Here is a 23,545-nt window from a genome sequence, read left to right as displayed (position 1 = left end):
GGTCACCTCAGCTCTCCACACCTCTCCCTCTCCACCTCCCCCAAAATAATAAAAATGGAGGGAACCCTGAGAGCACCTGTTAATGCTCAGTTACCAGCTAGGGTAATTTGAGTCCACAAGTTCTCTTTTTCAAGAGGAAACCTGAAGAAGCCAGACTCAAAAGGCTACATATTGTATGATTCTGTGGAGGTAGAAAACGGATCAGTGGTTGGCAGGGGCTAGGAGAGGAGGGTAGGATTTGACCACAGAAAGGCACGAGAGCACTTTGGGGGGATGATGGAAATATTCTACAACCTAATTGTGGTAGCCTTTATACAACTGTATGTGTTTGCCAAAAGTCATGTAAGTGTACACTTAAAATTGCCAGATTTTATCTCATGTAAATTACATCTCAATAAAGCTGATTAATTTTTTTTAAGATTTTTATTTATTTGTCAGAGAGAGAGAGAGACAGAGAGGGAGAGCACAAGGGCGGGGAGGGGCAGAGGGAGAAGCAGGCCCCACACTGAGCAAAGAGCCCCGCAGGACCCTGGGATCATGACCTGAGCCGAAGGCAGATGCTTAACGACTGAGCCACCCAGGCATCCCAATAAAGCTGATTTGATAAATATGGTACAGTAAAAAAAAAAAAAGCTGATTTAGATATATATACACAATTTTTTTCCCCCAAAGGGCACTAGCTGATGAATCCTGAGCTAACATTTCCACTGTGTAGCTGAATCCCTCAGTTAGTTGTTCCACCTTCCCAGTAGGGAGATATCCTGCAAGCAGCCACTGCAGGTTGATAGGCCATGTCCAGTGGGTTCTGAAGGGAACTTTCAGGCAAATGCTTCTGTAGCCATTGAGATAAGAAGCTGCTTGTTAGGGTTACCTTGGCTTCCTACCTTCTTTCTCAGATCTTCAGATGTCAGACTGTGGATGTGATAGAAATATTCATCTGGAAAACTGCCCAGAGCCAGATTAATATAACATCACTGTTTTTAACTTGTATCTCACCTGACTTACCCATCTTTATCTTCGTATCTTGTTGTATTTTGAAGGCCATACCTGTCTCTACTCAGCCTAAAAAATACAGAATAATACTGCTGAAAATACTAAATATTGTAGCTACCGCCTGCCTCAAAAAGTGTGGCATGCATTAAAAATGAGCATTTCGGTAAGACTAACTACACTAGCCTAGTCTATCTATCCTACCAGCTCTAGGTCACCTGTCCCCCTACACATTCTCTTTGGTAAAGGTATCTCTCTCCCCAGTGTGGCCGGTTAGTCCCTTTGCTTTCTGTACAAGACCTTCTGTTTGGGGAAGATCTGGAGGCTTCTTATGTTAATAGCTCAATTGGAAAAGGAACATAAACCACACAAATATAGTCTAACATTGGAAATAACCAGATCAGTCATGCAAATTAATAAGTACAGAAGGTCATATCCCGAAAGAGCGCAGTCTCATACCCAAAAAAAAAAAAAAAAAAAAAAAAGCTGCCAGAAAGAATGGATTTTAAAGGGAAATGAAAACTAAAGAGCCAGCCCTGACTTTGGATTCCTTTAAAAGCCCCTGATGCTCTTTGCTGTAAGGTGTACGATCTCCTGGGTATTGCTGTTTGGGAGGTAGCCACACTCTCTGTACCTCACAGCAAGGTGGGGACCACCCTATTAGAGGCTTTTTTATAATAAAAATAAAAGAGTTTAAAAACACACAAAGGACAACATTTTTATCAAAACCCACTTTAATCATTTATTAAAAGGGGACAATTATAGCATTGAGGGAGCCAATCCTATAGACTGGGACTCATGAACATCAAAGGGAAAGAGACCAAGCCCAGATGATAACACCATCCAAAAGCACAGAAGCACAGACATCTGGAAGGTTCTCAAACTGCACTGATTTGCTAGATACTATCAGTGGTTTTTAAAATATTTCTTCCTCAAAAAACTTCATTTTCTCACAGCTTTCAGGCTTAAAGACAAAAATTGCATGAAACAACTGCTATGAATTAATACAAGTGTCACATACGCTCCAAGGGCTTTATCATATAACCACATATGCTATTATTTTATCTGCCATCTGACCTTCCTGTGGTCGTAGAGTCCTGGAAGTGAAATTTCATGAAGAAACAAAAAATGTGATTTTGTTTTTCTTATATCCATGCCATAAAAAAAAAAAAAAAACCAGTTACTTTTCATAAAAGCAGGAGGTAGGAAACAGGGAGAGCAGAGAATGGGGGTGGTGGGAATCGGTTGGTAAGTCTGGTTCTAATCTTCTGAGCTGCCTTTGGAATGAAGTCATGAGGCAGGAGGGTTTACTGACTCATATAGGTGGACGGAGCAAAGAAAAATCAAGTGCCTCACCTGTAGGCCCATTTGGGACCGATTTACAGTGGTACAATTTAATGCATAAAAGAGCCTTTCTTTAGAAAACTCTGAGCATTTTACAGATATAATAAAGCATGCTAAGTCTACTAATCTGCTACATATAAAACATTGTTCCAGGTGCTAGTAAGAAAAACAACGATGGAGATTTGATCCCTCGAGGAGCTCTGGGTATTAATCTGCCTAATTGAGCCCAGGTTTCTTTCAAGTATGGATGAATTAGTCTGGCTACATGGAGGAGAACTGGTCACTGAGACACGTTGGTACAAAGGATCCCCAAAAACCATGCAGAGTTCTCTTCAAGTTCCTTAATTTCCAGATGCTGCCTGGACCACTGACACCTCTGGGGACCCATAATGCCCCTAGACCTCCACAATCCCATCCACCCTGGAAGGACCTTCTTTCCAGCAGGGAAATACATCTCTGGAGGCAGACATCTTCCAAAAGAACTCATCAAATCAGGGCAAATATCCCAAGTCTCCAGCGTGATAGAACTATGCTCCTAAATATCACTACTAAGCAAACACACTTCCAAATCCCCCTGCAGATAGCTAAAGAAGTAGAAAAGACCATTTTTTTCAAAGAACATTCTCTGTCTCTCTCACCCTCACACGTTTACTTGGGTTCCTGGTTAAAGGTCAGATCATAATTCAGAAGGTAACCATCATTATAGACAAAAAGTTTCTGCTCAAAAGGGTGATAGTTAATGCTCTGCACTCCTTCCTGCATCTTCTGCATTGTGATGTCTAGTCTGCCCTCTCTCCCTGAGTTTGTGTCATAGTAGTAGAAAATCTCTTCTTCTTTGGTGTTCAGAGTGCGAGTGGCATACAGAACCCCACACACCATGAAGGCATTGGAAACAGATGGTTTATACTGCTTGGTGTACCAAGTGTTCAACACCACGAGTGTGGTGTCGTTGAGTTTACTAATCACCATGTTACCAGTGCTGGCTTCAGTTGAATAAATCACCCACAATCCATTCTCATCCACAGCCAAGTCAATATCTTGCCAACCAACATTAGCATATGAAAAGCGGTTATTATAGGCAGCATTAGGGAGAGTTTGAGTCACTTCAGCCCTATCGTTACTCAGGTTAATTTTGGCAATGCTCCCAGTGTTGTACCAGTTGACATACATGTAGTTGTTATAAACTGCTGTACCACCGCCTTGGCCATAGGTAATCCAATGATCTCGGGCATTTCTGTACAATAGCAAATCATCCAGTGTATTGTGGAGTCTGTAATATTCCAGAGTTCTCCCATCTGTATTCAAAGGTGCCACCCAATACAGCCCCCCTTCTGGATGCTGGGGAGAGTAATCCCGACCCCAGGCACCATACTTATAGGCAAACCCTCTCCAGTTGAGCTGAACTACAGCCGGCTTGCTGATATTCACCACACCGCCATGGCCACAGCTCCCTGTACAAACAAGAACATAAAAGGGCATTCTTAGAGAAAAATGAACGACAAGACACAAATGGTTTAATACCCTAAGAACCAAAGGAATCCACAAAGATTTGTCTTGTCAAGGTTCAGTGACGACAGTGGTTCTGATGGAGAAGAGCCAAAACCTTCTCGGTGTCAGTCTCAATGCAAACCCGCTGTGGGCTCTAGAGAAAACAACCTTCTGTTTCCACGAGTGGGCTTTCATTCTGGAAATGGGGATGCTTAGGCTGCCAAGAGCCACACTAAAAAGGTTTGAGGGCCCAGAAAGAGGAGAGGAGGACTTGGTGGATTTGATAGATTTTCTTCTATCAGAAAGCATTTTGCAAATTTTTTTTAAATTTCATTTTTCCGACAGAGAAATCAAGAAAGCAAGGTCATCCCAGATCCTATCTTTTTCCCACAAAGCCTTTTATTCCCCAGGATCAGGGACAATTGTGATGAAGGAGAAGACTGTCCTGGGCAAGTGTCCACGCCCTTCACCTTTCTGCCCCTCCCTCCCTGGAACCCCAAGTGCATATCCACACCAGGTACCAATGCTGCCCCAAGCCAATCTCAGAAGAGCAAGTTTTAAATACGGGATTTTAGGGCGCCTGGGTGGCTCAGTTGGTTAAGCGACTGCCTTCGGCTCAGGTCATGATCCTGGAGTCCCGGGGTCGAGTCCCGCATCGGGCTCCCTGCTCGGCGAGGAGCCTGCTTCTCCCTCTGACCCTCCCCCCTCTCATGTGCTCTCTCTCTCTCATTCTCTCTCTCAAATAAATAAATAAAATCTTTAAAAATAAATAAATAAATAAATAAATATGGGATTTTAAAGATACAAAAAGATGGTCCTATCATGGTGGGATTTTAGCCTTGAGAAGGCATGGAAGTTATTTTAGGGCAATATTGCCTGCTCTGTGCCCAAAGCATAGCCCATGACCTAGAACACTCGTTGACCATCTTGCTATAGAGTAATAAGGTAGGTCTCGCTGTTCATACCACAATTTCTACTGGGCCATAGAATGCCAGACAAGTACTTCACCTTTCCCAATCGGACACTGCCATTACGATGTGTACAATCAAGTGGGACCAGACTCACTGGTCCACTGAATCCACCTTCCCTGTAACACCAGTGAACGACCCAGACTGGACAACTGGCCCTTCACACTGCACTCTGAAATGCCTGCCAACCCAAACCATTTATGAGCTACAAAAATAAAATAAAATTCCTCCAGGATTTTTATAATAACTATCCAGAGTTGAACACACATTTTCTGGGATCTTAATAAATAACGTTTACAAACGGGTAACATTGTTTCTTGGATGACAAAGAAAATTCAACTTCAAGTACATTTGAGGTCATTTTCCCTCATCCGACTGCCTGGAGCAGAGCAGGTGAGGGAAGGAGGAACAGAACCTGAATCACTCGATCTGGCTTTGAATGCTTGGAGGGAATCAGGGAGCCATGGAAAGCACATGATGTGAGCTGGAGCCAAAAGCAGAGCTCCAAAGAATTACCTGATTTATCATAGGGTGGTGGTGGGGGGCAGGAGGGAGGCTGGTTAAGGGGGAGCAAAGCTTTGCCTGTAAGTCTGTGCCTCTGACCAAGGTGGAAAGACCCATTCCTCTCCTTGCTAAATGTCCCCCCCTTCTCCCCTCCTTATTCAAGGACTGCTCAGAGGTGAAACCATTACTAGAAACCCTGCTTTTATTTTTCCAATCTGCTGGGGCTTTTTGGTCCCAGAATTACATACGTGCTCCTTAAATGCTCTCATAAATCCGCAGTTGGTGGGAAAGCCAGCCAACCATACAATAGGTAGAGAAATGAAACCATTCTGTACCCAACCTCAAATAATTTTGCATATCATTAAGCAGAACACAGTCACAGGTTTATTTTAATAATGCATGCACCATTTCATAAATAAAAAAGCAACGTGTGTTCAGCCAAGAGACTGCTCTCCACCAAAGAAATAATAAATAAAATTATAAATTATTATTTCTTCTCCGAAAAGTGATCTCTCAGATGAATGCTTGTTGGCTTTTGTTTATGAAACAATGCATGAATTATTAAAATAAAGTTAGTGATGTGTTCAGTTTAATGATAACAAAAACTGTTTGAGTTTTCAAATGCTACAAACTGGATTTTCTAGTTAAAACATCTTCCCAAGAACTTATTTATTTAACTACATTTCACTCTGAGGAAATGAAAGAAAGTCACATTTTTCTTGCAGGTAGGAAGTCTTAGGAATTGTTTGCTTAATTGAGTCTCGCTTTTCTGGAAAGAAAATATCCCAAACCAACAGCAACAAAATACTTAAGGGAAAGTTAGGATGCCTACACGTATCCAAGCATTATCAAGGTGTTAAAGATCATAAACTGTTCTTTGTTGGATGTGGAAATCCTTAGATATAAAGGAACCAAAATAAACTCCTCTTAAATATGACTACTTCTACTATCATTAATAATAATAATAATGGCTCATCATTTTCCATGCGGACCAGGAAATTAAAAATTACACCTGGTATAAATACCAAAACTGTTGAAACCACAGTCTCTGTTTGTCACTTCCCAACTGTTCCTAAACACTCTCCTGTCCTTTTTGTCATACCCCTCTTCTCCTCGATGTCCTTTGGGCCATTTTTAGGGCCCTGGCTATGGTCAAAGGAGGTGGAAAAAGAGAAGAGAACTGAGCATTATTGGCAATACCACAGATGTGGCTACAGCAATGACAGACCGGAGGAAAGGCCATGGCGGGCTTCCTCGACTCCTGGTGGCAAACTATTCTGGAAACAACACTGAAACTGACAGCCAGCTGGGTGCCCACTGCTCATCCAGCCCCGCCAGAGCCCCCACCCCCCTCACCCCATCTGTACCAAGCTTTTTCCCACCCCCCCTTATCTCATACCCTTTCCCCACCCCTTCCTTCATTTCAAGGTCTTAGGGGTACTCCATTCCCTTCCTCAGCCATCACAAGTTTACCCTGACAACCACCCATGCCCAACCATCATCCAAGAATGTAAGAGACCAATGAATCATTTTGCAATTTCTGGTAGAAAAGAACATGCCACAGAAACAAGAATAAAAGCACCCTTTCAGCTACCCCACAAGCAAGGAAGCCAAGATAGCCTGGTGTTAATCAGGTTGGTGAGTTGTTGGACCTTTCTTGTCCCTCTGGGAATCACAGGTGCACCTCTCTATCAAAGCATCTATGGAAGGCAGCCTGGTACAGTGAAAATATTGGCAGATAGATTCCAAGTCAAATCCTGACTTCAGTACTTACTGGCTGTGTAACCTTCTGAGCTTCACCTTCCTTATGTTAAAACAAACAAACAAACAAACAAAAAACTCCTAATACCTACTCTGTAGCACTGTTAAGAAGAGAGAGAAGGCATGTACAGTAATTCAATAAATGGTAATTAACAGCGTTATAATCACATCATGTTGGAATTGAAGGTTCACCTGCCTGTCTCCCTTCCTACAGAGTGGTTTCTGGAGGTTCCTGGAGCCATCCTGGTAACCCTGGCTCCCAGAACAGGACCAGCCATGCAGTGGTACCAAATCAGGATCATGGAATAAGGGAAGGAAAGACTGATCAAATCTCCCAAACCCAGCTTACCTTATTTATAAAACCCTAGCCCTCTACTCTGCTACATATCTGAGTTTTTCAAAAAGCCCAGTATCCACTCCACAGAACATAATGCAAGGAACCCTCCACACAAGGGTATCCTTGGTTGGCAATCTCTTCACCACGCAATTCATTAGATGTTGCCATGGTATTCTGAAAATACCCTGGGAAACCATAAGGTAAGACTTTAACATACCCTGACTTGGCTTTTTTCAAGTTTCATGGTTGTATTTGTGTGTGTGATGCGGTAGAGAGTTTTTAATTTGCATCAACAAATGGGAATTCAGATTTGTATTGCCCAATTTTGAAGGATGGGTAAAAAAAGTTAGAAGCTAGGTGCCAAACTCCAGAATTATAACCCATAAAGATATTTTAGTTTATCTGATTAAAATTTTTACTACAAAAAAAAGAAAGTCTCATGGTTAGCAGCATTTTTCTTAAGTCAAAGTCTATATGCAGAGGAAACTTAATCTGGGATCTATGAGTGCAATCTCCTACCTGGACAACTGAACTTTGAGCAAAGAGGAGAATACAATTCACTTGTGAGAATTAGGCAATCAACCTGGTCATAATCACAAAATGATGAAGACCAAATTGACTCTGAATTATTGAATATATACTACCCAACACTCTGCTTTTCCTAAGGCTTGGGATTTGGGCGGGTCATCCCATATCCTCCATCAACCATTTCCTGAGCACCTACTACGCGTCAGCACAGAACACAGCATCATTGCCAAGCACAACGGCGATCCACCCCTGAGCGAGTGCGTACATTTTTTTTTTTAAAGATTTATTTATTTATTTGAGAGAGAGAGAGAGAGCACATGAGAGGGGGGAGGGTCGGGAGGGTCAGAGGGAGAAGCAGACTCCCCGCCGAGCAGGGAGCCCGATGCGGGACTCGATCCAGGGACTCCAGGATCATGACCTGAGCCGAAGGCAGTCGCCCAACCAACTGAGCCACCCAGGCGCCCCAACGAGTGCGTACATTTTGCCTATCTTCCATCATTTAGATTCAGGGGAGATCAGACAGAGTCAGTTGTTTTCAGGAAAAAAAAAAGTTAATGAGCAGAAAGCCAATTATTTTAGATTAGAAAGTTCTACGAAATGAAGCAGAAAAGGATGCCATTTTCAGCATAAACCAAATATAAAGCATGTTTTATTGAACCCTAGCTACATGTGCTGGTTTGAAGATCAAGCTGACCACAGGGGTAGCACATTGCAACTGCAAGGGAGGGGCCCAGCGAACACAAAATTGCTTTAGAGCTGAGACTTGCATACAGCCTTTTGTTCTGTGCCTCTCTGCAGTGAAAGCAGACAGGCCAGATTTTAAGGTCGCGTAATAGTGAGTAACTTTAATTAAAGTCTCCACAGGCTCACAACTTTGTGGTGTCTGGGGAGTTTCCAATTCTGCATTATCAACCAATCAAACAGAAAGAGAGCAAGTAAAAGGAAATTGATTTAAAAACATGACAAAAAGTCAGTTTAATATAAACATCATAAATATAATATGAACAAAGCTGGAGGAGGGCCAAGTGGCTTGGCTGGGATCCAGGTACAGCCAAGGTTGTGGGAAAGTGAGAGGAAATCTGGGTCCAATTTGCTTAAACAACACAGCTGGGCTGGGATGGCTTACAAAAGACTAAGTGTGAGGACCTAGGGGAAAGTTCTAGAAAAGGAATTCTAACAAAAATAATCCAACAGACTCATTTGTTTTCCTCCTTAGATATACCAAGCAGTGTACTTTGTCTCCCACTGCCATCCTTGAGTTACTGCCATCGGACACTCTAGGTCCTGCAATACCCACAGAGTAAGGGGCCCTGCACGTCAGCTTCAGCTCTGCCATTAACTACCTGTGTGGCCTCAGGAAAAGCAGCATCCTCACCACCTAAGTCCCCTCCTCCTGAGACATGATGGACCTGAGCCAGATGGCTCTGAGTGTCCCCTCCAGTTCTAAAATGTCCTTGCTCTAAGGAATGCAGAGAAAACTGTGCTTGAAATATCTATTCCATGAGGAAAATCTGCTGTGAAGAAAGAAACAAACAAACAAAGAGAAAGAAAGAAAGGAAGGAAGGAAGAGAGGAAGGAAGGAAGAGAGGGAGGGAGCGAGGGAAGGAATGAAGCAAGCCTTGCTCAGGTGTTATCAGGGTTTGTCACTGCTTTGACCCCCATCCTCACGGAGCCCTGCGTGGCCCAGCAGAATGAGCTCACGTTTTCAACGCACACTGACACCACTGATCCCAGACCAAATTTAACCTTAGCTTGTAATGGAGGACGAGGCACGGCCTTTGTCCTGAACTACCTCTGTATGTCATACTATGACAGATTGCCAACAAAGAAGAGGGAAGGATGAGTCTGCTAACCACCACCAAGAGGCTTAGAACGATGGCAGTATCTAATTAAAGCCTTAAAGAAATCAGCTACATTGACAAGGATCCAGAAACACACAGCCTAAAAGGAATCAGGTTGTGGGAAGAGGAGTTAATGAGAATATCAAGAGCTGTATGATGGGATGAGAAGCCACAGGCCCTTTTCAGGTGGAAACGCGCACGAGCCGCAGAGAACTGCCCTGTGCCAGAGACCTGAGAGGCTGAGCAGCGGGCTTTCGTTCACCTGGAGGGGTGTGCTGAAGCACCCGAGGAGCACTGCTTTTGTTCCCAGCAAGGTGTCCACTTCAGCTATCTTCATTAATAATAATAACAAATTCCAGTGCGTAAGTGCCAGTCACAGAGCTCTGTGCTTCCCAAGGCTGGTTTCATTAACCCTCACGGCACCCCTGCAAGGTAGGTACTCTCCTCCCACTTTATCACTGCCGAGATTACGGATCTTTGGCTGTGGCCACATAGCTGGGAAGCTCAGGCCTTTGGGGTCCCAGAGCCATACTCCTGACCCCTACACTCCACTGCCTCCATCCCTGGAGGTATTATGGTGCACCCCCTTCTAGGCTATACCTTGCCCCAAGGATGACCTTTAGAGAGTGAGAGGCCATCCCTGCCCTCCAGGAACTCCCGTCCAGGAGGGATGGCAGGCCCAAGTCTTGGGCATGTGGGGCCATCCATTAATGCCTCCCTCAATCCCAAGACATGCTAAACAGCAGGTGCATTTAAGGAAAGCACAAAGGAAAAACAAAGAGATGGAAGCAGGGAGGGAAAGAGAGGAGGAGGGAAGGAAGATTCAAGCATAACCCAGCTCATCAGCCACAGGAGCCAATCAGCCCTTGCAATCCACAGGACGGCACAGATGCCATGCAGATTCCAGAAGCTTTCACCCAGCCCCCCTGACAACAACTCCATCACCACAGAGATGTTCTTTTTGTTAGCAAATGCAAAGGGGACACGTGTAATGCGTGGATCTTGTTTTAAGTCAACTCATCGTCGGTGCTTTTCCTCTATGCGCCCCAGAACGTGCTAGCAAGTGGAGCTACTAAGGGAGAGATTTCAAAGCACGGAAGAGGAAGCTCAGAGCTGCAACAATCCCATCTTCCTTTCCCCATCCCGCTCTCAGCTCCTACCTGGGCCTAGCTCAAGTGGTGAAAACACGGCATGCTTACCAGGGGCAAGAGGAGGTGGGATGACAGGAACATTTTCACCTTTAGAGGCTTCGCATTCCTTTAGCCTGGTCTTCAGAGCCAGGATTTCTCGGCGAATGGCAAGGACATTGTTTTTGTCTAGCGTCTCCAGCTTCTCTACCAGGAGAGTCATATTCCTTATCTAAGGAAATAAAAATTCAGAGTGACTTTGTAGTATCATGCAATTGCTTTCATAAACATTCCAGGGCTGAATTTGTCACTTAGTGAAACATTGCTAGAGAATATGCCCGAGATTCTTCTGAATGGTTTCACTTGGAAGAATACATTTTATGGTTTAGTGTGAATGCCTGTCACATCTCAGGCAAATGTGTGTGACAAGAAGAAAATGGCAAAGATTTTAACAGATTTAATAATAGAGCACAGGCTCAGTCTAAGCATCCACAAAGGTCCATTAAAGTTCATTTCCAATAACCTTCCCTTATAAACTTGCGTTTACTCATGTTGTATTACAATTAAGTTTCTAATGAACGGTGAGGACCAGAGAAAACTTAAAGTCTGACATATGTAACTAGAATTCTCAACTACAGCCCACGTCATGACCGTGCTAGTAAATTCACGTTGATATGAATTACCCAACCATAACATTAATGTGATTGTCTTTATCCATAGAGGATAAAGGTTTCATTAAGACATACTCCCAAGAAACTCCTTTAAAGAGGGTTGCCAGTATGTGGAGAAGTGTTCCAAGAGGGATCAAGGATCACATGATCATTCAAAAGGAGAAACTGACCTAGCAAGTCCAAAATCAGGTAAATTGTGGCTTTCTAGTCCCACAAGCATAAATCCAGAACAGAGAAGGCACTTGATCTAACCTGGCCATGGAGTTGTTCAGATTCATAGCATCTCCTTTCTGGAGACGTTCAAAGGCCACTTGGTTCTGGGGCAGGACCAACGGAGACACCTGCTCCTCAATGAACATGTCCCCACTGCGCTGAACTTACTGGTCAAAGACAGATGTCCACGGAAAGCAGAACATGGGACATGCCATGTGACCATGCGGCCATACGAGAGTGCAGAATTGGAAGCTGGAAGAGACCCGTAGCCTGGTCCTGGCACCTGCCCGCCGAGGAGAATTTCTTAGTAAAGCTCTCAGAAACGAGCTCATGCCTTACCTCCACTTCCAGCTGGTCCACGATTGTTGTGCTTCCGACGACACTGCCCTTCAGCTGTGTGATCAGTTTCTCCATCTCCTTCACTTCTATCTTGATCAGCTCAAAGTCCAATTCAGTGTAAGAAATGGTATCCTTTTCCATGATCTCTACTCGGACGGTTAGGTTGAAGAGCTTCTTTTCATACACACTGATTAATTGGACATACTCCCTCACCTGAAAGGGAATCAAAAAGCTTAAGTCAATTCCCAAAGTAATACCATGCAGTCTTCCTCCACCACCAAGCCCTTGGGAACTGTTTGATTGCTGTCAATCTTTTTTTTTTATTTTTTGGTAAAGAAATGGATCAAAAATATATTTGAGTAGTTTTTTTTAATCTAAGTGCAAACTAAAAAAAGAAACTAAAACATGGGGTGGATTTTGCACTTGCCTAGACTAAAAATAATTTTGCTTCAGAGTCATCATGCACAAGTATATTTTAATTTCCATTTTAATGTTTGAAGATATTAGGTCTCCAAACTAAATTGGTTTGACCCAGGCCCTCAATGCACACATCATGTCTAAATCAGGGTTTCCCAGCCTCAGCATTATTGATATTTTAAGCTAGAGCATTCTCTCGGGGCGGGGGGCGCTTTTTTGTGTATTATAGGATGTTTACCAGCATCCCTGGCCTCTAGATACCAAAAGCACCCATAGACCGTTCAGCTGTGACAACCAAATATGCCCCAGACATTGTTAATGTTCCCTGAGGGCAAAATCACCACCACCACCACCCTCCCTCCATTTAGAAACACTGCTTTAAATCTAACTATTTTCTAGAAGTGGGAGAAATGCACTAAGGAGAATTCCTTCTCTGATTGCCACATGCATTGCGTTTTGGGCCCCTCCACCTTTCACAAAGTGGCATAAAGACCCAACTTTATTACACAATATGTGAGTGTATATGCAACTGTCAAGTGCACATTTCATTAAGAGCACCCACATTTATTCCAAGAACTGATTATTGCAATCAGACCTTTACGCGTTTGTTGCATATATTTGAATGTCTGATCATTAAGTTAAAATACTTGCAAAAATTCCCTTGGTGGTTTAGTGTATAATTGGAATTTCCAAATGGATATTTCAATAAACACATTTGGTGGTTCTTTTTTGTATCTGATCTCGAAAAGAAATGCCATGGCTTTTTTAAGGACCTGCTCATTAAAAGTTCCTAGTTTTACATTCTTTTTAAAAATTCGAACATAAGTGATACTTTTCCCCAAACCGTGCTAATGTCAAGTAGCTGATCCATGGGGCCTGGATGAATTCAGAGCCAGATGTTAGCCTATAATCCTCCTAATACCAAAGGCAGCCCTAACTTCTGTTGTTTTAGCCCTTCCACTTAGCCCCACTGTGCAAATTAGAGCAGACTCATAGGCCACAGACCTCAAGGGCTAGGGCTTCAGGCAAAGAGGATTTTAATGAGAGTTGAAAATGCAGCCCTTGGCACTGGGAGTGTATCTCCTCAGGCAACTGATGCTCACTGCCATTAGCCATGCCATCGCTCGGAGGCTGATAAAGCTGGTGACATTTTGGTGGATAAGGTTAGCAAAATATATATAAATGACCTAATGAGTCCACCTCTCAAAAGTATAAACACAAATGTAAGGTAACCAGGTTTTAATTTCTACAAAAATCAAGCGTAAAACCTTGCCTGTGGTAAAAATAATAATAATAGTAATAATAATAAAGTGCCAATCCATTGCAGAAATGGAAGTTTGAGAAATGAGTATTCTTGTTGGCATTTGGCCTTGCCAGCTCTTGGAACACATGAAACACCCTCTGCTTCCCTGGAACATGCTGGTGGCACATCGCAGCTGTTATTCTACAGAAATGAGTGATCCAACTGTCATCTCTGCTAAATAAAATGTGGCTCTCCCAGATTCTCACTGAAAACCAAGGCATAGCCTAGAGTCTGCCACAAAATGAGGTCTCTAAAGATCTGTATGGGGTTGGGGCACCTGGGTGGCTCAGATGGTTAAGCGTCTGCCTTCGGCTCAGGTCATGGTCCCAGGGTCCTGGGATGCAGCCCCGCGTCGGGCTCCCTGCTGAGCAGGGAGCCTGCTTCTCCCTCTCCCTCTACCTGCCACTTCCCAGGCTTGTGCTCTCTCTCTCTGTGTCAAAAATAAAAAATAAAAATCTTAAAAAAAAAAAGATCTGTTTGGGGAAAATTTGAGGTTCTTTCAGCAGACATTTAAAGGAAAGCTCAGTGATGTTCAGGAAAACCAGAATCGTCCATGGAGTTCTAAGAAGGCAGGAGGGAGGGGCTCCTGGGTGGCTTGGTCAGTTCAGCGTCCCCTTTTTAATTTCGGCTCAGGTCATGATCTCAGGGTCGTGAGATTGAGCCCCTGTGCTGGGCTCTGCGCTGAGCATGGAGCCTGAGAGCCTGCTTGAGATTCTCTCTCCTCCTCTCCTTCTGCCTCTTCCTCCCCACTTCCCCGCTCGTGCATGCGCACACACTCTCTCTCTAGAAAAAAAAAAAAGGCAGGAGGGAATTTGAGGACTTTACCAACTTAAGTAGATTGTTCGGTTCTCTAGTGTTGAGAATGGGCAATTCTGAGAACATCTAGCTCTCCCAGAAGTGCAACATCAGCAGAAACAGCCTGACTTGCCCAGAGATGTGCAGCAAGAATATGGGTGTAGCCCTAAGGGGACACCTCCCTGTGTCAACATCTTTACCACAAGCTCCTCATCACTACAAGTTTGAGCTTTAAAAGACTCGTCTATGCTTGCCTTCCAACCACCAACCTAACATTCAGAATTTCCTTTTTTTTTGTTTGTTTGTGATGCACATACTACTTCATTGGTGGGTTCTAAGAATCAAAGTTTGTTTAGGGGTTCACTGTGGGGTACTTGTCGTTGTTCCGCACAGTAAATGTAGTCTCGTAATAGATAGGGGTGCAGTGCAGCCGGCTATTAGACTAAAGAATCTGGCTCATGCTTCTGCCTCAAAACCTGTGATCATTATTATGGCCAGATTATTTGAAATAAATAAATGTACTCTGCAACATAACTGTTATTTTAATATATCTTTAACAAGATTAGTTGAGCTTGAATTGACAGTGAAGACATATGAAATACTTTGGAGCTGGATCCACCTAAACTCAAATCCGCCTTCAGTACTTAGGAGGCAAATCACTTAATTTCTCTAAGCCTTAGTCCCCTCATATAAACTGGGGGTAATGATATCAAGCTTACAAGATTATTGGAAAGACTAGAGATAATGCATATTAAATGCCTCACTTAGGGGCTCCTGGCTGGCTTAGTGAGTAGAGCATGCGACTTTTGATCTCGGGGTTGTAAGTTCGAGCCCCACGTCGGGTATAGAGATTACTTAAAAATAATAAAATCTTAAAAAAAAAAAAGTGCCTCACTTACTGGATGTCTATAAACTGCCTGCAATTATTAGAGAAACAGTGATTTCAGGGTTTTTTTTCAATCTGACCTTTTAATTTATTATATTTCACTGCACAAAACATTGTTTAATCAATGTTGTTTGTTTAGAAGTTGCCTGAATGTCTCCCCGACTGCCTCAACCTTCTCGTGCATGAGGATCTATTAGTAAATGTGTCCTATTAAATAACTTGCCTCAAAGACCGCAGAAAGAAAATCCTGAGCTGCCTTTTGTGTCGTCCTCTCTTGAGTGTGGTCACAAGAGGACATATCATAAACAACAGAAAAGTATAAAATGCTTTCAGCATCTTATGCAGAGGCAGCTCCCTGTCTTCCCTGTGTACTGACAGATAATGAATCAAGGCAAAGCAGTCCAAACCCTCTTCTGGCAGCCTGTCCAATCAGGCATCCCCCCCAGGCCTCCAGATAAACGGTGATTTCCAAGACAACTTAGGGACAGCTATAATCATTCACCTGAAAATTCAAAAGCCCTCAGCTGAAGAGATAACTCTGGACTGAAGGCATGCCTGACTTCCCGCATCTCTTCTTAGAGGCTGATAACAGCATGGCCGAGAGAAAAGGAACTGGGATGATTCTGAAGACCCAAATTCCTGCCCTGGCTCACCCAGCCAAGAGAGGAATGACCTGTCCATTGATGTCTCTTGACCTTTATGAACCTCCATTTTTCCATCCCTAAGATGGGAAGAACACTGGCCTATCTGCCTTAAAGAGTCGCTTGAGAGTAGAACAGACCCAGAGGCATTTAGAAAAGCACAAAAGGAAGCTGTTCTTGCTGTTGTTATTATCATCTGTCACGCAGAATTTATGATGCAAATCTCAACAGGCAGGTCAATTCCTTTCTTTGGCCTCAATCGCAGATTTCTTGAGGAACAGCTACTCATGCTTTCAGAACTAAAAGTTCTCCCACCTACTCCACACTTTCTCCCTGCCAATTATTAGCAAGGCAGATGCCACCTGCCCTCTTTACAGAATTGGAATGAAATGTCCCGCACTCTCCACCCTGGCAAGCTGCACACTTCCCCAAAACAGCATGGGGTTTCAAACTGCCCTTCACACTCCTGCCAGCAAAGAAAGCATGCAAATCAGTTGCTTCCACTATTTCAAAGCAAATGACTCTAACTGAAAAGATCTTTACTTAGGATTTTCCTCCACTTGTTATGTTTTCATGCATAACTTCTTATCTGTACTTGATTATGCTGGAATAAGGCTATGAATATTAATGGTTGGAATTTATAATTTAGCGCTGTGCCTTTTCTGCTGATTAATTCAAGGACATTTTATTTCTTAAGAAGCTAGGTTCCTAGTGTAGTCAAACACATTTTCCTGGACATTCATTTAAACATAGAATATTTATCTACCAATTCAGGTTGAAAGCAGGGTCTCAGCCTCATCATAATTTTTGTCTTAAAGGATAGCTGTGCTGGATGTTGAGGTAGCTAAGTTTAAATTTCTCAGGAAAACTTATTTGGAATCTTGTAGGAAAGCCAGAGCTCCTTGTAGATTAATGGAGCTGTAGTAAATAATGCATAATGTGATTATAGCCTATCTTGGACTTCACCTGTGCAGAAAATAGGAGCCTTTCTAATTGATTTTTAACTTGGCTAAAAACGGAGAAGGGGTCAAAACTGGAATGCCAGGTCACATTGCTCCAGCGGGCTCAGAGAAAGGCAAACCCTGTGGGATGACTTCCTCTGGCTGGAGAAAAGCCTGAATCAGGGGGTTGGAAGCGGGGTCTTTACCAAGGCGGCATGACCTATTAGAATTGATTCAAATTCCCAGCGAAGCCTTCCGTTTCGGTCTAATGCTAGACATGTCTAATGTAATGTTCCTGCTGAGACAACAGAGGATAACACACGAGAGAGAGAATGAGAGAGAGACACACAGAGACAGAGTTAGAGGGAGAGACAGAGGGAGGGAGGTGGGGGAGGGAGAGAAGAAAGTAAACTGGAAAAAGAAAATCAGAGGAAGAGAAAGGAAAAGAGGGAGAAAGACAGGAAGAGGGCAAGCTTCCAAGAGGGGAAGAGGAGAAGGAAGAGGCAAAGAAGGAGGTGGGGCTTTCCAAAAGTAAGGAAAGATTAATAAAAAAAAAAAAATAGGAAGGAAAGGGAGAAAGATTAGAAGGGATGGACAAGGGAAGGGGAGGTGAACAGGAATAGGAAGGAAAAGTGAAGGAGAAGGAAGAGAGAACAGAGGAGAGAGGAGAGGAAAGACAAGGCAAAGCTGGAAGAAAGAGGAGGAAGAAGACCAAAAGGAGAAGAAACAACAGAACCAAAACCAAATAAAAATTGCAGGGTTGGGTTTGGCAGGGGGAAGCTCAGGGCTTCCTTCCAATCACACGTGCACAGTATTGAAGTGAGTTTATCCGTGGCATGCACCATCTCTATCCCATTTTCTTCCCATGCCCTCATTTTTCCTGCTATAAAGAGCTCCACAGGTATACTGTAAAAACAAATGCTAATATCTCCACAGGATGCAAGCATGGTGGCTTTGACACAACGAAGGTTGCTTATCAAATCCTGAATAAAAAGGGTTGGTTTGTTCCTATCAAGATTTGGTTGGAAGAGGAAGAAAAGCAATGCTTACTTTAGAAAGCTCTTTCTCGAACTTCTGGGAGAGAATGTGAGCCGTGACTTCCAAGTGTTCCACTCTCTGCACAGGAAAGGTGGTGTCCGGGAGGATGACAGAGCACTGGCAGGTGCCGTGGTCATCCTCGAATCCAGTGAAATTGGAAAGCGACTGAAATAAAAATAAGTTCAACATCAGTAATAAGCTGGGAAATTAGCTTTTTGGTAACTGGAGTGACAGAAATTGGCCTGTCAAGAGTGCTCAGAGGCAAGCAAGTGGAGTCCAATACATAAATGAATAGAATCAGCCTGGGTGATGCAGTCGGTTAAGCGCCTGCCTCTTGATTTCGGCTCAGGTCCTGATCGCAGGGTCCTGATCTCAGGGTCGTGAGATCGAGCCCCGCTGGGCTCATGTTCAGTGGGGAGTCTGCTTGAGATTCTCTCTCTCCCTCTCCCTTTGCCCCTCTCCCCACTCACACTCACTCTCTAAAATAAATAAATCTTGAATGAATGAATGAATGAATGAATGAATGAAGCGGATCAGAGACACAAGCTAAAACTGCCATGTTTCCCAGACAGTGATTACACTCAGTTCAGCCACATCTCCACCAGCCAGGCCAAACCACTGTCAGACACCTTTACCTAAAGGAAGATTCTCCTTTCTTGAGGAGGCTTCAAGGAAATTATTACTGTTCCCATGTAAGGAAAGGGAAAGAAAGAAGTGATGGGCATCCTAAGTTTGAATTCCAATTCTACCACTTCTCTATAAGTCTTGCTTTCCTCACCTGTCTAATAGAGATAACCCACTTCAGAGGGTCATCCCCAAGAGTAACTACATAATATAAACCAAGTCCCTGGCATGTGGTCGGTGATCAGATGTCACTTTCCCTTTTCTTCCATGCACTCATTTTCTTTACCCCAACCCCAACCCAATGCCTTCCAACGAATGGAACGGGAAAACCATCATGGGTATGGGTTACAGGGAAAAAACACAGTGCAAATTCACATCCTCTCTTCACCCAGGAAATTGTATAATTAACATTCTTCAAAATGGAAACAAACCAGCCATTTTTAAAAGACGGAATAATGTAGGAGTTTGAAGGTTTTGTGCAAAAAAAAATTTTTTTTAAGTTTTCCAGCTTACCACTTGCAGAAAAGTCATTTTAAAATATTTGATGTTTCTTTAAGATATTCAGGCTCACACTTTGGTGCTGCTGCATATTTTAAAATGACAGGTTTGAAAGATCCTGTTTTTCCTTTGTCCCCTTTGAACTTCCCCAAGGGGATCCCAGCACAATTAACATTTTTTTATTACTACTGTTGCCTTCCAGAGGAACTCTTGGCAGCCAACTGGCTGAGCTTTACAATGATCTCATCTGATGGTCAGCCCAAAGCTCACCTGTGGAACATCAGACTGAAATGTCTCTGAAACTACCAAGGGCAGAGCAATGGCTTGCAGAATTTGCAGAGATACAGGCCACACCTCTCAAAGTTTAGGAGGTCAATTGGCCGCAGCTGAGATTGTGTGCTCTGTGCATTTAGTATCTATCAACCTCCATGATTTCCAAACAAGCTGGACCTAGATGCTTCTATAATCAAGATGTATTCTGGCAGTGACCTCTGGACCAATTAATTCAGGCTTTTTTGCAACTAAATTGCTTGTCAATTTAACCTAATCTTCTTTAAGATGAGCAAACACATACACACACACAATGTTTATATATATAGATGCCAGATAAATTCTTGACATTGGTCTCAATTTTCTTTGCCAATCACATCCCACACCTGGGGAGTAAGGAGGAGAGACGAGCAGGTTTATGCTGAACACAGGGGCTGGGAAGGGGTTAAGGTAATGGTCTTTGCCAGGGATGAAGAAGGCCTGGACAAGCTACACCAGAAGTCTCTCAGAGAGACCAGCTTCCCTTGGAACCAGGTTTATCACTCCCACCGAAGCTAGAAAGACTCCCTCCCATTCAAGCACGCCAAGGCTTGTACAGGAGGACCAATGTATCGTGGACTTTAAAAAAAAAACAGCTTATTATAACAACTGTCTACCCTCAAAAAATATCTTGCATTGCATTTTGACAAGGGGAGGTTAGTTAGCTGCATAAGACAGGGTTGAACCATACTGAGAGTTCACTGAAAAGCTCTGTCAAATCAGAAAATAGTGGAGATCATCAACTAGATGATGATCTACTAGACAATCAACTAGAAACCACCAGCTAACAACTTTTAGTCCTGAAGTTCACCTGAAAGGCAGGCAAATAATTATGAACCTGCTGACAGCCATTCCACTGTCTTCTACTGAACATCTCTGTCCCAGCACCGCGGACTCCCCAGCTTCCAACCTGCTTATCATCAGCCCAGCATGCGCAGCTGACATCAAAATGGTCCATAAGTTTGATCAGTGTCTCCCATTACAGATATTTCTGCTCCTCATATTCAAAGACAATGAAGCTAATGGTGATGGGTCCCTCTCTTTGCAGTGAATGTTTAAACTCTATGTGAGTGTAACAAGAGGAATGGGAGACACAGACATGTGCTTGTCCCCTTGGCCTTTGAGAGGGTCTGCAATCTCCCTTGTGAGGGACAAATAGGATCCTCAGTACCTTACAAGACACCTCACACTGATGGGGTCTCACACAGCATGTGTTCAATTAACATTTACTGGTGTCTACAGCTTGCCAGGCTGTGGTGTTAGGGAGACAAATAAGACCCAATTCCTGCCCAGTGAATCAGGCCCATTGTCATGAGAGAGGTTTTGTGTCCTTTTTTTTCAACAAACCCAAGCCCCTTAGCCTGATGACAAAAGCACACGACTCCATGTTCCGACTCTGTCAGTCACTGTGTGGAACAAAGCATGGCGCCTTCTCTTGTCTGTGAACTGAGGACCCTGAGAGCGGCTCCTTCTTTGGAGGGAGTCATCCAAGGCACGTGGAGTGCTCAGAGCGCTAGAGCTGAAGGTGTGACTCACATTTGTGATTTAAGGTTGCAATTGGCTCTAATTAGCAGCCAGGTCTAAGTGCCTGTAAAGATTCAAGGCATAAAATAATGGTACTCAACATTTTCAAAGTACAGAAAATGATACGTTTGGAACCCTTGCTCAATGACAGTTATAAAGGGGTTTTCCACCACTTTCCAAAGAGCTCATCAAGCTGACAGCCAGCCCTAGGAAATTGGGTTTATAGTAGAAGTGACACCTAGCCTGCTATAAAAAAGAAGTTTGGGTAGTGATACTGACTCACCAGAGGGAGATAAGTAAACCAGGAAGGAAATTAAAACCTCTAAGTGCAATTTAACTACCATTCCTTATCTACTTTAAAACAGTTATCTTTTTTATCAGACAACAGGCATATTGGATTTCTCTGTTTCTTGACCTATACTTTATTTTCTGTTATTTTAACTGATCATCTTACCCAAATGCTGGTTTCTGATTGGTGATGAAGCTTCAAAATAAATTATTTATTGTTAACCTCTTTCTTCAATGTTAACCAGTTCTAATTGTCCCCAGAAGTTACTTAGTATCATGGAATAAAATAATGCATCTGATTTATGACTACAAAGACTATCAGCATATTTATGATTCCCAAAATCATTCTCCTCTTAAAAATAAGTTTTCATCTATACTCCCCCAAAATATAGAAAGCTGCCTAGGGAGAGATGGGGAAGAGGATGGGCAGACTAAGTCTGAGTTACATGATCTGCTGGCTTAGTGACTTTAAGCCAATGATGTCATCTCTCTAAGCCTCTGTTTCCACATCTCTAAATGGGACCATTAATTTTACCAACCTCTGAGCGTTAAATAAGATAACACATATTATGTACTTAAGCGAGCCCTGTCATTTATTAGGCACTCAATGAACATTGTTGTGGCAGTTTCTACCTGGGCCCTATCCAAACCATTCGTTAATCAACAAGTTTCCATTGCCTACATTGGCAAAATGGAAACTACAGAAAAGCCTTTTCCTCCCCTTTTCCCAATGGCCCTTCCATTCAGATGGGAGCATGTAAGCAGCAACCTGACCTGTGAATAAAGATCACAGAAGCACACAGGGACAGCCTCTGGGAGAGTTAAGACTCCTCCACCCCAAGGCACACTATAGCAAGGAAAGCCTGGGTTTTACAGAGCAGGGCTCCTACAGAGAGGCCCAGAGCCCACGTGGGCAGAGCTGGAGTGAGGATATGCTTCCTGACCCGTAATGTCTCATATCCTCCCTGCTCTTCTCAGCTCCTCAAAGGAGATACAAAGAGGACTCAGCTCCCAAGGAACAAGGCTCAGGACGCGGCCTAGTAATGCGGCCTAAGAGTTCTCATCTGGGATAGAACCTGGACATCTCGATTTTTAGAGTCCCCCTCCCACCCTCGCCTCCTACCCCGAATCCAAAGTATAGCCAAGTTTGAGAACCTCTTTCAAGTTTCGATTCTTTCCCTAAAGCCTCCAGTGGAAGAACCAAGATGTCGTCTCCCTTGCAAACAATTTAATTATTTTATCCAGGTTTTAATTCATTTCTGGGGTGCCTACAGTTAACAAAGGGAGCTGTAACTCTTCTAGAGCGCTCCCCAAAAAGTGAGAGGAAGGGAATGAACAGAGCTCTCAGACTGTGGGGCCTTCTCACCTGAGTCACGGAGCCAGGGCTGGGACTAAAGCTGTTGTTGGAGCTGGAGCCAGGGATGAAGCTGGAGCTCAACACAGGGTCAGGGAAAGAGCTGGAGGGGGTGCTGAGGATCAGGGGCTCCAAATTCCCTGTGGCCTGGCCAAGGAGGCACGGAAGGGCGAGGAGGCAGAGGAGGCCTGATGTCATCTTGTGCTCTTAGCCCAAGCCACTGGCTTCTGCCCAGAGCCCAGGGGCTTCTTATAGTGCCCAGTGGGGATTTCCCCACATCCAGTCTGTGGGAAGAGGAAGCCACCAGGGAGCATGTGACCACCCCAGAAGGGCCAGGACACCCAGGAACCTTGTCACCGAGGCCTACCCTGCTAGCTCTTCTTTGATCGCGATATCTCCTGCCAAATATTAACTCAAAGGCGTTTTGTGACGCCCAGTATCTGGTTCCCAACTTGTTACTTCCTTGAAAGAGATGGGTTCAAAGCAATCTTTGTGGTGAAACAGAGCTTGGAGGTCCCAGGAGGGAAAAGCAAGCCTCAGTCCCTCGCCCAGAAGCCGTTTCCAGTTGTTCCCCTGGCCCCCACCCCCACCACCCATCTTACTGAATGACGCTTTCCAGAGAAAGTTAGGGAACTTGGTTTAGAGGCTGTGGATCTCCCCAGGGGGACTCCCTCTCTAGCTGCTACTCCCCAGGTTGTCTCTGACTGCCCCCTTACAGAGTCTGCTTCCGGACAATATTTTCCCAACAACCTCCCACTGAGGGAGAGACCAGCAGTGTTTTCACCCTGGATGCTCAGTGAGGGCTCCACACTACCG

At 43.8% G+C, this 23,545-nt stretch overlaps 1 protein-coding gene across 1 annotated transcript; it reads right to left on the bottom strand.

Moving 5' to 3' along the window:
- Window positions 1-1,706: 1,706 nt before the first annotated feature.
- On the bottom strand, window positions 1,707-22,967 carry OLFM4 (olfactomedin 4). Its single transcript, XM_006745859.3, has 5 exons — window positions 22,742-22,967; window positions 18,145-18,297; window positions 12,112-12,324; window positions 10,961-11,120; window positions 1,707-3,785 (listed from the first exon to the last, which is right to left on the bottom strand). The coding sequence occupies exons 1-5, from the start codon at window positions 22,925-22,927 to the stop codon at window positions 2,983-2,985; spliced, it is 1,515 nt and encodes a 504-aa protein (XP_006745922.2). The 5' UTR covers window positions 22,928-22,967; the 3' UTR covers window positions 1,707-2,982.
- Window positions 22,968-23,545: the final 578 nt, after the last annotated feature.

Source organism: Leptonychotes weddellii, chromosome 3 (genome assembly GCF_054177405.1).
Source record: "Leptonychotes weddellii isolate Sample4059 chromosome 3, ASM5417740v2, whole genome shotgun sequence".
Classification (NCBI taxonomy): domain Eukaryota; kingdom Metazoa; phylum Chordata; class Mammalia; order Carnivora; family Phocidae; genus Leptonychotes; species Leptonychotes weddellii.
The sequence above is the reverse complement of the archived record's forward strand: the minus strand, read 5'-3'. Positions and strand labels throughout refer to the sequence as shown.